Genomic DNA, 17872 nt, shown 5'->3' on the forward strand with positions numbered 1-17872 from the left:
CACTACTGCAAAAGCTGGGGGTAGTTGGCTTCAAGGGATCAACTGAAAACGCTTTAAAAGCAAAACATTGGTGGAGCGAGAGGTTAAGTGCTCAGGATTCATTCCAGCGGTGTGAGGGCGCTCGTGGACGACAGACCCAACCCTCCAGAGTCACAGGGAGCCAAATGCACTCGTGTCATCTCTTAAGAGACTGTCCCATCATTCCCAGACTCCGGTCCCAAAAGTTAAAGAACTCCGTTTTACAGACCTTTCCTCCTGACCCTGCCTGGTCCTCTACAATGCCGCTTTGCTAGCTTGACGCCGTAGTAGGTTCGCCAGTCCCTGGGGAGCCTAACAGCCTTGGGGCCCGATATTTTTATGCAGCTCCCTTTGATTATTAACTAAGCTATCCTAAAGTGCCCGGAACATCACGAGCCAGAGAGAAAAACCACACGGGAATTCTAACTCTTTGGACACACCTTGTTTCCTCAACTTTATTCGCGGAACCTCCTCCCCGGCTAGAGCGCCGATCCCCTGCTCCGCCTGCGGAGCCGGGGCCGGTCCCGACGCCCCCACCCCAGAGCCCGCCCGCCCCGCGCGGCTCCGCACATTCCTCTCGCGTCCGCGGCACCACGTTGGAACCACTGACTCGGGCGATAGCGGCCAGGCCCTTACACGCCACTCACCTAGCAGCTCCGCGATGGCACCAAAGGGTCGCGTGTGGCTGTTGGAGTTGCTCTGTAGATAGCGGGGGCTCATCTGGGGGCGAGAGAAAGTCCCGTTCCACGTGAGGCCTCGGCTCGCCGGGCCCTCCCCACGCGCCCCCCGCAGCCACGGGACCCGCGCGCGCGCCCGCCCCCTCCGGCCCCCGACCTACCGTGCTCAGGCGGATCCCAAAGCCTTGAGGGACCCCGCCCGGCCAGGGCAACCCGCTGCCCGGCACGCCAGGGCCTGCAGGGGACCCTCGGTTCAGAAGCATTTTTTTGGCCGCCACGATACTCAACCGCTACCGCCGGACGTCTCGCCCGGCCGTCCAGAACCAGCCTTCGCTCGCTCCCGCTCGCAGCAGGCGGCGACCGTCTGGGATCCGCCCTCGCACGCTCCACCCGTGGCTGGCGGGGCCGGGGAGCGCTCCAGCCACCTGTCCCGGGCGGGGGTGAGGGGTGAGGCTGGGAGAGCCGAGTGGCGGCCCAGCCCTGTCACCACCTCTCCAGACCCACCGACTGCAAGGGCGGTCTCAAAGCCGTAAGGGAAAATGGCGGCCATTTATAGACGTTCCTTGATCCCCGCCCCTAATTAATTATTGGCGTTTGCCATAGGCCAGGCGGTCGAGCGGGAAAGCGCAGGGGGCGGGGGCGGGGGAGAGGGGAGGGGCGGGAATAAGGAGAGAGCAGAGAGGGGGTGTAGGGATATCTGGAACCGAGTCCCACTTCGGACGCATGACTAACAGGCAGGTTAAGACAAGTCCTACAAATTCGAAAGACTGCAGTTTTGCTATCTGGGAAGATAGCAGGCTCGCGTGATGGGAAAGCATTCGGACTACTCTGGCTCAAGTGCCTCCAGAAGCACCCAAAACTTTTAGAAGGCAATTGGCAAATAATCTTCAAAGCTTTGTAAGGGTGCGCAGGGAGACAGTTTATAAAAGGAGAAATTGGAATCCACTTAAATACCACAAAATGGGGGATTGGTTAAATTATGGAGTATCTATTAATGGAATACTAAGCAGTTCTTTAAGGCCATGTGTGTAGACGGATATTTATTGATGTAGAAAATATTCATGAGTGAATTAAGTGAACAAGAGGTTATGACATATAGTGTAACTTGATACCTCTTATTGGAAAAATAAGTATATATATGCATATACATACATACATACATTCATATGCACGTGTACACAAAACATTTGATGTATCTCAAGATGGTATCTCCAGGTCTGAAATTCTGAATTTTTATTTTCCTGTTGGTATTTTCTAGTTTTTGTACTATTAAACATAACACTGTTTGATTATAGAAAAAAATACTTTTAATTTAAAAAAACATGTAGTCCTGGTATGGATGAACCACAATTTATTTAACCTCTCCTCTCTGATAACTCAGATTGTTTTCAATTTTTTTTGACAATATAAAGAATGCTGCCTCAGACATCCTTATTTACAGATCATTAATTTCTGGTACTATAATTTCTACAGAATATTGCTGTGTCCTAATAGCATATGTGGTTTACTCTTCATAAATACTGTAAGATGGGGGTGATTTGCTCTCCCAACGATAGCTATTTTGTCAGGCTTATAGCAGTAGATGGTCCAGATCTCTTAACTTCTTGCCAATCTTTTGAATAAAAAGTAATGATCTTCTTATTGTCTTAATTTGCATGTTCCCAACTACCAGTGAAGCAGAATATCTTCCCACATGTTTATTGTACATTTGTACCTCCCCTTCTGTAAGTGCCTGTTTATATCCTTTGAACATCATCTTCCCTCACTGGGTCCTTTGCATTTGTCCTTTTTTTCTTTGGCATCGTTTTAAAAATATTTTTAATACATAAGAGTATATGAGAGAATGATATAACAAATCCCCATATATTTATTATTCAGATTCAGAAATTATCAAGGCTTTGCCATACTTGCTTTATGTTTTTTCTTTTTTTCCCATTTCTGTAAGTATTTCAGAACAAATCTTAAACATCATGCCATTTTACCCTATATACTTCAGTGTCCTCTGAAAGTGTGGACACTTTCTATAAAACATAACCACAATGCCACTTTCGCACTAAAAAGAATTCATAACAATTCTTTGATGTCCTCTAATACCCAGTCCATATTCTCATTTCCTCAATTATCTCAAAAAATGTCTTTTTACATTTGGTTTGTTTAAATCTAGATCTAAACAAGATGCACACATGGCACTTAGTTATGTGTCTTAAATCTACCCTAATCTAAAACAGTCTACCCTCTTTTTTTTCTTCATGCTATCAAGTTGTGTAAGTAACCAAGTCACTTAGACTGTTGAATGCCCTACATTCTCATTTGTCTGTTTGCTTCTTTGCATAGTCACTTAGCTTGCTCCTCTTGTGAGAGGAATGAGTGTAACTTAACTGTAAGCCATAAGTTGGTGCTAAAGCCTTCATTAGATTCCAGTACAAAGTTTTTGAAACAGGAATGTTCATAGATAGTGCTGTATTCATCGTACTACATCACATCAGGAAGTAGTACTGTACAGATGCAGGAGCAGTGGGTTCAGGCAGAAGCAGCCTGAATGTTTCACTATACAGTTGCCCATCAACCTTTTACTTTAGGATTTCATTAATTGATGTTCATTGTCTGAAAAAAAAAAAACTGGGGATGGTGTGCAAAACAATGATGGTCTAATGCCATCATTTCTTGTTCATTTATTAACTGGAGCCTTTGGTATCAAACTTAATCTTATCAACCATGGCTGTTTGGTTACTCTGAAATACAATTCTGTAGACAGGGCAGGATAAATGCTTGATTCATCACTTTTAATTGATAATTTTTAGGGTAAAGAGTTGGTACCTGTGATGGATACTGTTATGTACCAGCCCATCTCCTATTTCAATAGAGGACTTTTTGGCTGAGCTGCTGAGAGAACTATTGGCAAGCTGCCTTCAGCTGTTAGGCGCTTCAAGGATTGCCTGAGGTACAGAGGGTTGTCTCACTCAAGGTCACAAAGCAATAAATGTGTTTTAAACTTTATTTCTCCCTTTGACTGATTTCGGTTTTTAGAGGTATTTTGTCCCAGGATTTCCTCTCCCTGGACTTACAGGGAGGAACATGACTATACCCCAAGTTGCTGGAAGAACAAGACAACATGGATTGGCAGGAGCTGGAGAGTTCATGAGAAGCTGGATTCTGAGAGTGCTTGATGAAGGGAGTCAGACTATAAAGTCAGATAAAGGAGAGTTCATCAGTGTGGGAAGAGTCTCCAGGAACACAGGATTTAACACACTGGCAAGGCCCACAAGAAATGGTACAAACTCCCAATGAATAAGGATGGCTCCTTGCAAGGTCAGAAAAAGTGATATTCCACACTAAGTGAGGGTGAATGCAAGCATTGCTATGGCAATAGTGGGAGAGGGGATGAAAAAAATTCCAAAGTGGGCAAACCAGAGTGGATAAACTGAGTAAGACTGGAAAACTGAATGGAAAGCCATGGGATACACCATTTGCCAAGGAAGAGGAATGAACTGGTGAAAGAGGCCCGAGCACCCGTGAGAAATTCAGGGTGGCTCTCATCTGTAGTTAGGCCTGACAGTGGAGAGGCCCTGTCAGAACTGGGCTCACTATGGCAATACGGACTCTAGAGCTCTGAAATGATAGAGATCCTATGGCTGCATACAGCCACCAAGTCAATTATCATAGTGAGTGGCAGTGTTGTGGCAGAAGCCAGAGGAGCCTGAGGTGCAGTTACAGAAGTGGTAAATAGAACATAGCATCCCTAGGGGAAGAACAGATGAGTAGAGACAACAAGTGTCCATTCTGCTGATGTGTTACCCAGACCCTTATGTCTGGATGGCACATGCGTCATTCTCCTTGCAGAGTAACCCACTGCCATTTCTTCCTCTCAGCACAGCACAGTATTCTGAAAGCCTTGTTCGACCCTCACTCTGATTTGACTCAAGGCTTAAAACTTCTAAAAATGCCCTTTGACAGCCTTCTTCTAAGTGGTGTGGCCCATCTGTCTCGCTTGCTTTTGGGCACTGCAAACACTGCACTAAGTATTGGTATGTTTACTAATTGGGGGATTTGGTGTTTAAACAAAAGCTTTGTGCCTTCCCAAGATTTTGCGTCCTGATTGGCAGATGGGGTCAGAGACTGCCTCTCATCTCTCTCCAGCTCCACAAGGCAGAAGGGTGACCCTGAGGAGCCAAGAAGGCTGCTGGAAGTCTAGGGTTTGACCTCCTCCGGGCCTCGATGCTGCTACACAACAAGAAACAAAAGCAGCAAACGAATCCATACAAATCCCATCACTGCGGCTTCAAGGGCCATCAAAAGGCCAAAACTGAGGTTCCACATACTTCACCACTGAACGGGGCTGTGGCGGCAGCCGGCGCAGTGTGCGGGAGGACTCCAGGGAACAGGTCCCATCAGCGGGCACAGCATGGTGCCAGTCGTGAAACCCTGGGTCTTGCTGCAGAATGAGGAGCAGGGAAGTGCTTCAGCAGGGAGTGGTGGGGCCCTCTGAAAACTCCTAGCATGCCTCTGTCTGGGTCAGAGCTCTATACCTCAAGGCCAGTCTTACCCTGGTGCAGGGCCTGGGGTCTCAAGCCCTGAGCCTTCTACATGACCTTTTTTTATTTCAGCCTGGTTCAGGCTGAGTTCCCCCAACCACTGCTCCAGGCAAGTGGATGAGCCCCCGAGGAGCCAGAGAGGCCCTCACATTTCCTCCTGGCGGTTAGGTAGCTAGAACTGTATGACACATGGGTGTACTCATGACAGTGCAGGGTCCTCCTGGGGAAGGAAGGGGATTCCTCCTGGCACCTGTTGCCCTAGTGTCTAAGGTCATTTGTCTCAGGTTCCTGGATGGACTGACACAGAGCCTAAGAGGAATCAGTGTGGGAGGTTAGCCAGGTGTGGTAGAAAGGTTGAGAGTCAGAAGACATGGGTTGTCCTGACTCCACTAAGTTGACTTGTGACCTTGGGGAGTTGTCATAGGCCATGTTCCCAGGGAAACCAGGTGTGAGACCCAGCTTTGTGGGCAGGAGGATTCTTGCAGAGCTCTCTCAGGCCTGACCCCTGTGGGGTGTGAAGAAAGGAGGACTGGGTAGAGGAAGAAGTTGAGCTTCGATGCAGCCACAACAAAGACCTTAGCCGATCACACAGGGAGCTCTAGAGCCAGCATGGTTTGTCCCTTCAGAGTTGTCCAAGATCATGGGAAAGGGACTAGGGCTTTGTGCTTCTGCAGTGAGCTGTCAGCTGGGATGGGTGCACCACCCTGGGCCTGGTGGCTCTCTTCAGCCTGGTGAGGAGCTGAGCTGTGCGCTGTCCATTGCCAACACTCCCTACAGCTGGGAATGTGGGGGCTGCCGTGGTAAAGGGTAGGGGTGAAGCTGGCAGGGCCAACAGCATGTTTTCAGCAAGTTACTGCTCCTCTCTGGGCCCCATTTTTCTCATCTGTAAGACGAGTGCTGAGGATGAGCTGTAGGAACCCTTCCAGCTCCGGGGCTCTGATTCCACCAGCCCACCCCTCTGCACTTACCACCACCTCCCTTTCTCTTAAGTTACACACAATTTAATGTCTCACCCCTTCTTAAATTTCTGCAGCTGACTCATTGACTGATATAGTACAAATTCCTTAGGGGACTTTTAAGGCCGTCCACCATCTAGGCCCGACTTATCCCTTCAGCCTCCTTCCTCATTACTTACTCTCCACGGCAAACATTTTTGTTTCTATCCTGTTTCCCCTGAAAACACTCGCCCCTCCTTTCCTCTGCACTTTCAGTAAGGGTGTGTCCTTCATGCATTCATATGCAGGGTATAGTGGAAAGGGCTCTGGAGCCTGTCCTGGGTTGAAATCCCAGGCCCAAGTCTTCTCAGCTATTAGCTACATGGCCTTAGGCAGGTCACTTAGCCTCTCTCTCACATCCGATAATATGGAGATTTTTCTTATTGGTATCTTTTTCGTATGATTGTCTTGAGAAGCAAATGAAGTACCATATGTGAACTGCCTAGTCCAAAGCTTAACGGAACTCATCAATGTTCCCTCTTCCCTTTGTTGAAAACAGCTAAACCTAAGAACATTTCCAGTAATTAGTTTAAAAATATTTAGAATGAATAAATGCTGTACATGATTTGGTACTTTTCTCAGTCATCCTTAACTCAAGAAAAATCAAGCCACTCAGAATTTTGTCTGGTGCCGAGGAAATCCCCAGTCTCTGTTCAGGCTGCCGCTTAGTCTACATCCTTCTCAGAAGCCAAGGTCTCTCCACCTCACTCACAAGAACACAGAAGCCTTTTTATTCCCTTGACCAGGAGGCATCAGTCAGCACTGACACAGGGACTGTGGGCTTAGACAGAGTAGGGGGAGGGCCTCCGGGAAAAACAAAGCAAAATAATCCATTGCGAGATTTGCTTTGGTCTGTTGGGGGCCCAGCTTGTTTCTCTGACTTTATCCACCTACTGCTTTTCTTAGTCCGCCCTAGTCAAGTGATTAGAGCCACCTGGGCAATGTAACAAGCAAGGCGGAAACAAACAAGGAGGATTCCATCTTGAAAATAAGATCGCATTTTAAAACCCAATTGTTAAAAAGTAACCTTCTTAACATACTCTTTTTTTTTTTCCCACAGGATAATTTATTGAAAACTCTTAACAAACTTGTAAGATAAATTCTAGCCGAAATAAGCAGGCGAAGAGAGGCAACAAAGGGCCAGGTAATTTATTTGAATGCAAACACCCGGGCGAGATTTCCTCAGTCTACAGAAATAGAGGCTGGGGAATTCGCGTGCGTAAGCAGGCAGGCAGCGAGTTTTTAAATAAGGTAGGGGGAGGCAGAGCTTAGATTTACAGTGGTGGGAGGATTGGCTAACGTTTCAGGTTGGGAGGAGGCAACAGCCGGGGACTTTGACACGTCATCAGGGACCGACGTGCTTGCTCCTCCCATCAGTGCTCTCAGCCTTACAATACTCTATAACAAACTCAGCCCACCTTGGGAGCAAAGCAGGCAGTCTTGGGTGATATGCTCCCAGACCAGGAAGCTGCTATCTTGGGAGGAAATCAGAGCAGTAAATTTCTTGTAATAACCAGGAAGACTAAAAATGTCTCTTCAAAGATAAACATTTTGGGACCACATAGCAGCTGTACATGCCCAGCCTTTTGTCTCTCAACCTCCTCTAAAACCCCTAGACAATGCACCACCGTGGGACTCCTCTCCCTTTATCTCTAAATAAAAGCCTCTGCCTTACTCTTCTACCTTGAGGTTTGTGAAGTTCATTCTTCGACTCTGCGAACAAGAACCCAGGCATCAGCATCACCTGGGAACTTGTTGGAAATATACATTCTCAGTTACCACCATCCCAGATCTACTGACCAGAAACTCTGGGGGTGAGGCCCAGCAACCTGGGTTTGACCAAAGACTCTTGATACTAGGTGATTCCGACGCATGCTTGGTTTGAGAACCACTCCTGTTCTATAGGTCAGGACTCATCTTGGGCCACACGCCCTGGGGTTTATTGGTACCTCAGTTTCCTCTACTGTCCAGGAAGAAGAGGCATGAGAGTGGGGTTAGATAATTTCAGAAGAGACTGGGCCTTTGACAGGAGGTCCTGGGTGTAACCTGCACTCTTCCATCATAGTAGGAGCCACAGGTGTTGCTTGGCTCTGCCCAAAGCCCAGCCCTTCAGAGCTAGAAGCTCCTCCAGGTCACATAGTGCAGTCCCTGCCTCTGGGCAAGTCCTCCCAGAACCACAGACTCTCGACTTTCAAGCCTACTCAGCTTGGCACCTAAAGCAGTGGTTCTCAAAGTGTGGTCCTTAGAACAACAGTGTCAGGGCCACCAGGGAACATGCTAGAAATGCAAATTCTCGAGGGGGGCGGAAGATGGCGGCGTGAGAAGAGCAGCGGAAATCTCCTCCCAAAACAACATATATCTATGAAAATATAACAAAGACAACCCTTCCTAGAATAAAGACCAGAGGACACAGGACAATATCCAGACCACATCCACACCTGAGAGAACCCAGCGCCTCGCGAAGGGGGTAAGATACAAGCCCCGGCCCCGCGGGAGCCGAGCGCCCCTCCCCCCAGCTCCCGGCGGGAGAAGAGCAGGCAGAGCGGGAGGGAGACGGAGCCCAGGGCTGCCGAACACCCAGCCCCAGCCATCCGGGCCAGAGTGCAGGGCCCTCGATACTGGGAAAACAGGGCAGCAAGAACGGTGAGCAGGCACTGGAGGCTGGGCGACAGAGGACATAAGAACAGCGCGCGACCATTTTTTTTTTTGCTTTTTTGCTGCTTTGTTTTGGCGAGCGCTTTTTGGAAGTCTTAAAGGGACAGGGACCCCAATATTAGGGAAACAGGGCAGAAAGACCGGTGAGCAGAGGCCTGAGGCTGGCACCGGAGAATAAAGAAAAACGAACGACCACCTTTTTTTTTTTAATTAACAATTTTTTTTTTTTAATTAAAAAAAATTTTTTTTCTTGTTTTTTTTTGTGGTCGTTGTTTTGTTTTGGCGGGTGCTTTTTGGAAGTCTTAAAGGGGCAGGGCGGGCCACTTAATCCAGAGGTAGGGAATCCGGGATCTCTGGGCACCCTAACCCCTGGGCTGCAGGGAGCAGGGAGGCCCCTTACGGAGATAAATAGCCTCCCAGCAGCTCCTGCTCCAACGCGACTCCACCATTTTGGAGTAGCTGCCCGAGCCAGGCCACGCCCACAGCAACAGCGGAGATTAACTCCATAGCAGCCGGGCAGGAAGCAGAAGCCCTGTCTGCGCGCAGCTGCGCAGCACAAGCCACTAGAGGCCGCTGTTCTCCCAGGAGAGGAGGGCCACAAACCAACAAGAAAGGAAGTCCTTCCAGCCGTCACTCGTCCCAGTTCTGCAGACTATTCCTATCACCATGAAAAGGCAAAGCTACAGGCAGACAAAGATCACAGAGACAACACCAGAGAAGGAGACAGACCTAACCAGTCTTCCTGACAAAGAATTCAAAATAAGAATCATAAACATGCTGACAGAGATGCAGAGAAATACGCAAGAGAAATGGGATGAAGTCCGGAAGGAGATCACAGATGCCAGAAAGGAGATCGCAGAAATGAAACAAACTCTGGAAGGGTTTATAAGCAGAATGGATAGAATGCAAGAGGCCATTGATGGAATTGAAATCAGAGAACAGGAACGCATGGAAGCTGACATAGAGAGAGACAAAAGGATCTCCAGGAATGAAACAATATTAAGAGAACTGTGTGACCAATCTAAAAGGAGCAATATCCGTATTATAGGGGTCCCAGAAGAAGAAGAGAGAGGCAAAGAGATGGAAAGTATCTTAGAAGAAATAATTGCTGAAAACTTCCCCACACTGGGGGAGGAAGTAATCGAACAGACCACGGAAATACACAGAACCCCCAACAGAAAGGATCCAAGAAGGGCAACACCAAGACACATAATAATTAAAATGGCAAAGATCAAGGACAAGGAAAGAGTGTTAAAGGCAGCTAGAGAGAAAAAGGTCACCTATAAAGGGAAACCCATCAGGCTAACGTCAGATTTCTCAACAGAAACCCTACAGGCCAGAAGAGAATGGCATGATATATTTAATACAATGAAACAGAAGGGCCTTGAACCAAGGATACTGTATCCAGCACGACTATCATTCAAATATGACGGTGGGATTAAACAATTCCCAGACAAACAAAAGCTGAGGGAATTTGCTTTCCACAAACCACCTCTACAGAACATCTTACAGGGACTGCTCTAGATGGGAGCACTCCTAGAAAGAGCACAGCACAAAACACCCAACATATGAAGAATCGAGGAGGAGGAACAAGAAGGGAGAGAAGAAAAGAATCTCCAGACAGTGTATATAACAGCTCAATAAGCGAGCTAAGTTAGGCAGTAAGATACTAAAGAGGCTAACCTTGAACGTTTGGTAACCACGAATTTAAAGCCTGCAATGGCAATAAGTACATATCTTTCAATAGTCACCCTAAATGTTAATGGGTTGAATGCACCAATCAAAAGACACAGAGTAACAGAATGGATAAAAAAGCAAGACCCATCTATATGCTGCTTACAAGAAACTCACCTCAAACCCAAAGACATGTACAGACTAAAAGTCAAGGGATGGAAAAACATATTTCAAGCAAACAACAGTGAGAAGAAAGCAGGGGTTGCAGTACTAATATCAGACAAAATAGACTTCAAAACAAAGAAAGTAACAAGAGATAAAGAAGGACACTACATAATGATAAAGGGCTCAGTCAAACAAGAGGATATAACCATTCTAAATATATATGCACCCAACACAGGAGCACCAGCATATGTGAAACAAATACTAACAGAACTAAAGGGGGATATAGACTGCAATGCATTCATTCTAGGAGACTTCAACACACCACTCACCCCAAAGGATAGATCCACTGGGCAGAAAATAAGTAAGGACACGGAAGCACTGAACAACACAGTAGAGCAGATGGACCTAATAGACATCTATAGAACTCTACATCCAAAAGCAGCGGGATATACATTCTTCTCAAGTGCACATGGAACATTCTCCAGAATAGACCACATACTAGGCCACAAAAAGAGCCTCAGAAAATTCCAAAAGATTGAAATCCTACCAACCAACTTTTCAGACCACAAAGGCATAAAACTAGAAATAAACTGTACAAAGAAAGCAAAGAGGCTCACGAACACATGGAGGCTTAACAACACGCTCCTAAATAATCAATGGATCAATGACCAAATCAAAATGGAGATCCAGCAATATATGGAAACAAATGACAACAACAACACTAAGCCCCAACTTCTGTGGGACACAGCAAAAGCAGTCTTAAGAGGAAAGTATATAGCAATCCAAGCATATTTAAAAAAGGAAGAGCAATCCCAAATGAATGGTCTAATGTCACAATTATCGAAATTGGAAAAAGAAGAACAGATGAGGCCTAAGGTCAGCAGAAGGAGGGACATAATAAAGATCAGAGAAGAAATAAATAAAATTGAGAAGAATAAAACAATAGCAAAAATCAATGAAACCAAGAGCTGGTTCTTCGAGAAAATAAACAAAATAGATAAGCCTCTAGCCAGACTTATTAAGAAGAAAAGAGAGTCAACACAAATCAACAGTATCAGAAACGAGAAAGGAAAAATCACGACGGACCCCACAGAAATGCAAAGAATTATTGGAGAATACTATGAAAACCTATATGCTAACAAGCTGGGAAACCTAGGAGAAATGGACAACTTCCTAGAAAAATATAACCTTCCAAGATTGACCCAGGAAGAAACAGAAAATCTAAACAGACCAATTACCAGCAACGAAATTGAAGAGGTAATCAAAAAACTACCAAAGAACAAAACCCCCGGGCCAGATGGATTTACCTCGGAATTTTATCAGACATACAGGGAAGACATAATACCCATTCTCCTTAGAGTTTTCCAAAAAATAGAGGAGGAGGGGATACTCCCAAACTCATTCTATGAAGCTAACATCACCCTAATACCAAAACCAGGCAAAGACCCCACCAAAAAAGAAAACTACAGACCAATATCCCTGATGAACGTAGATGCAAAAATACTCAACAAAATATTAGCAAACCGAATTCAAAAATACATCAAAAGGATCATACACCATGACCAAGTGGGATTCATTCCAGGGATGCAAGGATGGTACAACATTCGAAAGTCCATCAACATCATCCACCACATCAACAAAAAGAAAGACAAAAACCACATGATCATCTCCATAGATGCTGAAAAAGCATTTGACAAAGTTCAACATCCATTCATGTTAAAAACTCTCAGCAAAATGGGAATAGAGGGCAAGTACCTCAACATAATAAAGGCCATCTATGATAAACCCACAGCCAACATTATATTGAACAGCGAGAAGCTGAAAGCATTTCCTCTGAGATCGGGAACTAGACAGGGATGCCCACTCTCTCCACTGTTATTTAACATAGTACTGGAGGTCCTAGCCACGGCAATCAGACAAAATAAAGAAATACAAGGAATCCAGATTGGTAAAGAAGAAGTTAAACTGTCACTATTTGCAGATGACATGATACTGTACATAAAAAACCCTAAAGACTCCACCCCAAAACTACTAGAACTGATATCGGAATACAGCAAAGTTGCAGGATACAAAATCAACACACAGAAATCTGTGGCTTTCCTATATACTAACAATGAACCAACAGAGAGAGAAATCAGGAAAACAACTCCATTCACAATTGCATCCAAAAAAATAAAATACCTAGGAATAAACCTAACCAAAGAAGTGAAAGACTTATACTCTGAAAACTACAAGTCACTCTTAAGAGAAATTAAAGGGGACACTAACAGATGGAAACTCATCCCATGCTCGTGGCTAGGAAGAATTAATATCATTAAAATGGCCATCCTGCCCAAAGCAATATACAGATTTGATGCAATCCCTATGAAACTACCAGCAACATTCTTCAATGAACTGGAACAAATAATTCAAAAATTCATATGGAAACACCAAAGACCCCGAATAGCCAAAGCAATCCTGAGAAAGAAGAATAAAGTAGGGGGGATCTCACTCCCCAACTTCAAGCTCTACTATAAAGCCATAGTAATCAAGACAATTTGGTACTGGCACAAGAGCAGAGCCACAGACCAATGGAACAGACTAGAGAATCCAGACATTAACCCAGACATATATGGTCAATTAATATTTGATAAAGGAGCCATGGACATACAATGGCGAAATGACAGTCTCTTCAACAGGTGGTGCTGGCAAAACTGGACAGCTACATGTAGGAGAATGAAACTGGACCATTGTCTAACCCCATATACAAAAGTAAACTCAAAATGGATCAAAGACCTGAATGTAAGCCATGAAACCATTAAACTCCTGGAAGAAAACATAGGCAAAAACCTCTTAGACATAAACATGAGTGACCTCTTCTTGAACATATCTCCCCGGGCAAGGAAAACAACAGCAAAAATGAGTAAGTGGGACTATATTAAGCTGAAAAGCTTCTGTACAGCAAAAGACACCATCAATAGAACAAGAAGGATCCCTACAGTATGGGAGAATATATTTGAAAATGACACATCCGATAAAGGCTTGACGTCCAGAATATATAAGGAGCTCTCACGCCTCAACAAACAAAAAACAAATAACCCAATTAAAAAATGGGCAGAGGAACTGAACACACAGTTCTCCAAAAAAGAAATACAGATGGCCAACAGACACATGAAAAGATGCTCCACATCGCTAATTATCAGAGAAATGCAAATTAAAACTACAATGAGGTATCACCTCACACCAGTAAGGATGGCTGCCATCCAAAAGACAAACAACAACAAATGTTGGCGAGGCTGTGGAGAAAGGGGAACCCTCCTACACTGCTGGTGGGAATGTAAGTTAGTTCAACCATTGTGGAAAGCAGTATGGAGGTACATCAAAATGCTCAAAACAGACTTACCATTTGACCCAGGAATTCCACTCCTAGGAATTTACCCTAAGAATGCAGCAATCAAGTTTGAGAAAGACAGATGCACCCCTATGTTTATTGCAGCACTATTTACAATAGCCAAGAATTGGAAGCAACCTAAATGTCCATCGATAGATGAATGGATAAAGAAGATGTGGTACATATACACAATGGAATACTACTCAGCTATAAGAAAAGGGCAAATCCAATCATTTGCAGCAACATGGATGGAGCTGGAGGGTATTATGCTCAGTGAAACAAGCCAAGCGGAGAAAGAGAAATACCAAATGATTTCACTTATCTGTGGAATATAAGAACAAAGGAAAAACTGAAGGAACAAAACAGCAGCAGAATCACAGAACTCAAGAATGGACTAACAGGTACCAAAGGGAAAGGGACTGGGGAGGATGGGTGGGTAGGGAGGGATAAGGGGGGGAGAAGTAGGGGGATATTAAGATTAACATGCATGGGGGGGTAGGAGAAAAGGGAGGGCTGTACAACACAGAGAAGGCAAGTAGTGATTCTACAACATTTTGCTATGCTGATGGACAGTGACTGTAAAGGGGTTTATAGGGGAGACCTGGTATAGGGGAGAGCCTAGTAAACATAATATTCGTCATGTAAGTGTAGATTAGTGATAGCAAAAAAAAAAAGGCAGTTCCTGTGTGGTAACCTCCAACGAGTTCTACACAAGGGTATAAAGGGCATATAAAAGTGTAGGCAAAGGGTCTGTTTGTGTTTATACAGAGGATCAAAGCCTAATTGGGCTACCCCGAAAATGAACTAAGATACGATATGAAAAAGAACTTCCAACATCTGCACCCTCTGGAAGACTCATGCCAGAAGATGATCATCAAAAAACCCCAACAAAGATCCACGCACTGCTACAGCTGTAGATGCACTCATCCCACCAGTTCCTGGACCTGCCATGGGAATGAGGAAGGAGATATCTAAGCTGGCCTGTGCATACAGTAAAACAACAAAATTGGACTGGATCTATACTGTTGGAACTCAACCAAGAATTTGGAGAAGTGCAAATTGTAGTGCTCCAAAGTCTTACAACTACAAACTATTTATTGTTAAAAGAACATATGGCATGTGAACAGTCCCCAGGAATGGGTTGTTTTAATTTGTCTGATTTCTCTCAGACTGTTCAAGTTCATTTGGACAATATCCACCATATCATAGATAAGTTTTCACAAATGCCTAAGGTGCCTAACTGGTTTTCTTGGTTTCACTGGAGATGGCTGGTAATTACAGATATGCTTTGGTTATGTAACTATACTCCTATTATGTTAATGTGTGTGTGCAATTTAAGTAGTAGCTTAAAACCTATACATGCTGAAGTTACTCTACAAGAAGATATATCAAAGAAATAATCAATCTTCCCATGTTTTCTTCCGCCTGCTACTTCTATAGCTTTTCTTCTTCCTTCCTAATTACAACCCTTAAATAGAATTCGTGCCTCATATCAAATTTACCGAGTATCATAATTCTTCCAAGTGGTAAAGATACCTCAAGACAAATGCTGGGCACAGAAGCCACAGGGCATAAATATGCAAAGAAGTAAAAAGCTAACTTTTTCAAACAATAAGGCTTCTCTCTCACTTACCAACTTCACATTTCCCTGTATGGCCCCGGAAGATGACTGGTTAGCCAGAGACGGGTAAGATTCCTCAAGGGAGGAACAACCTAAGACAGGCACAGTCGCAGGGGGGCCATCAGGTGAGAAATTGGGGATCAACAGAGGTGAGGCTTAGAACCTCACCCCCCCTGTTCTGAGAGAAATCTTCTGCATACGTGGATGTTTTATTGCCCTTGTCTAGCTTGGATTAACACATAGTCTACAGGCACACACCTGATCATCTACATGTGCTCTCTTACAACACTAAACTATGTTTTCTACCTTTATCTTGTATCTACCTACCACTTCAGCATTTTATTAAAAATAATAATAATAAAGAGAGAAATGTGGTATCCACATATAAATCAAGTATAAAAACCAAATGAGTATTCATATTTGAACTGACTGTTTATAGTTCATAATGCATGAGCAAAACCGAAAGTTTCTGTGATGACTGCCCTTGTACTGTTCACTATGTAACTTATTCATTATGTAAGAATTTGTTCTACATGTAAAAACTTGTTTGTTATGCCTCAGAAGATTGGAGACTGACAAAAATTAGGCTTGGGGTGGAATAATGATTGTGCATTGAGCATTGACTCCCCTATACAGAATTTTATTGTCGTTAACAACCATTTGATCAATAAATATGAGAGATGCCCTCACAAAAAAAAAAAAAAAAAAAAAAAAAAAAGGACAGACTTCCAATGGTAAAATAAATTAGTAACTGGGATGTAATGTATAGCATAAGGAATATAGTCAAGATATTGTAACAGCCTGGTAGGGTGATAGCTGGAACCTAGAATTATGTATATAAATGTTCTACCACTGTGTTGTACACTTGAAACTCATGTAATGTAATACTGTGTGTCAACTACCCTTCAATAAAAAATAATTATTATAAAAAAAAAAAAAAAAAAAAAAGAAATGCAAATTCTCAGCCCCACCCCAGAACTACTACAGGTGATTTTGATGCTGGTTCAAGTTTAAGTATCATTGGCGTAGACTTAGCCAACAAGTTTAACTCAATTTCTTTTTTCCAACCTCCCCATCCTCTGGCTACTGCTTCCTTACTACACAGAAGATAAAAAGGAAGACGAAAGCATACTGATGGAGAGGATACCTGTATATAAAGCCCTGTTTACTAATTCAGTGGAACTTCCTTTCTGCTGTACTCTTAGGATTGATCTGTTCTGACCAGTCATTTTGAATAGGATCATGGTTGGTCTAACTTGATTTACATTTAGTATTGATGTCTCCAATGGCTTGTTGTACTGGTAAAAAGTTAGGCACACAAAACAGAATATTTGGAATACAATATAAATAAGCATTTTGAACAGAGATTTTGTTTCATTACAGCCACTGGCATGTGGTGTTTTACAGCTCTGACTTCAGTTGCAGTTGTGAAGACTCAGGGAAGGCAAACAGATATCAGAAAATAAAGAAAGAAAATAAAAGGCAAGGGGAGGGGAAGAGATATACACTCCAACTGGCAGATTAAGGCCAGAGAGCTACATTAGTCAGACAGTTTTATAGCAAGGAGAACAGGGGAACACAGCACTGGAGCATAATTAAGCTGTGGAGACCTCACTGGGGAAGGAGTTGGCTGGGGACAGCAGGCTGGCTGACGGCCTGGACAGGAGAGACCAGGGACGGGAGGGAGTCTGTGCAAGAAGGTCAGAGCCAATGAGGACCAGGGGTTCAGGCCTAAGGGTCAGTGGCTTGGACTGCTAAAGGACTTCCCTCCAGCCAGAGTGATGGCGCCAGGAAAGGCTTGCTGGGAGAGGAGCCGGCACTCACCCTGTGGACCTGCCAGTCTGAGGGAGGTGCTGGGAACCAACTGTTAAGTGAGCCCTGGTCTCCCTCCCAGCACCCCCAGGCCTCCCCACATCCCATCCAGACCTTGGTGTAGCTCAATCCCTTTTCCCAGTTATTGGGAACCTGGTGCTTGTCTCCAGCTCAATGCCAGGCAGAAAGCCACTCTCCCTTCTGGACCTCCTTGGCTTTCAGCTGCACCCTTTCTCCTTGTCTCTCCTCCTAGGGTTTTCTCAGGGGCCTGATGGACCTGCCCCGGGGCTGGCGCCTTGGTCAGCACGGAGCGTGTGTGCTCTGGGATTTCCTTTTTCCCATCGTGACAAATG

General features: G+C 44.6%; 1 protein-coding gene across 3 annotated transcripts in view; it reads right to left on the reverse strand.

Moving 5' to 3' along the window:
* The window catches only part of MORC4 (MORC family CW-type zinc finger 4), a 49433-nt gene extending 48214 nt beyond the window's left edge, over positions 1-1219 (reverse strand). For all 3 annotated transcript variants that reach the window (XM_036924982.2, XM_036924983.2, XM_057495285.1), the window contains exons 1-2: positions 857-1219; positions 666-738 (exon numbers count right to left, since the gene is read on the reverse strand). In XM_036924982.2, the coding sequence (XP_036780877.1) occupies positions 666-738; positions 857-958 (175 nt within the window). In that variant the 5' untranslated portion in view covers positions 959-1219. The remainder of the gene's footprint in view (positions 1-665; positions 739-856) is intronic.
* Positions 1220-17872: the final 16653 nt, after the last annotated feature.

This window comes from Manis pentadactyla, chromosome X, assembly GCF_030020395.1.
Source record: "Manis pentadactyla isolate mManPen7 chromosome X, mManPen7.hap1, whole genome shotgun sequence".
Lineage (NCBI taxonomy): Eukaryota > Metazoa > Chordata > Mammalia > Pholidota > Manidae > Manis > Manis pentadactyla.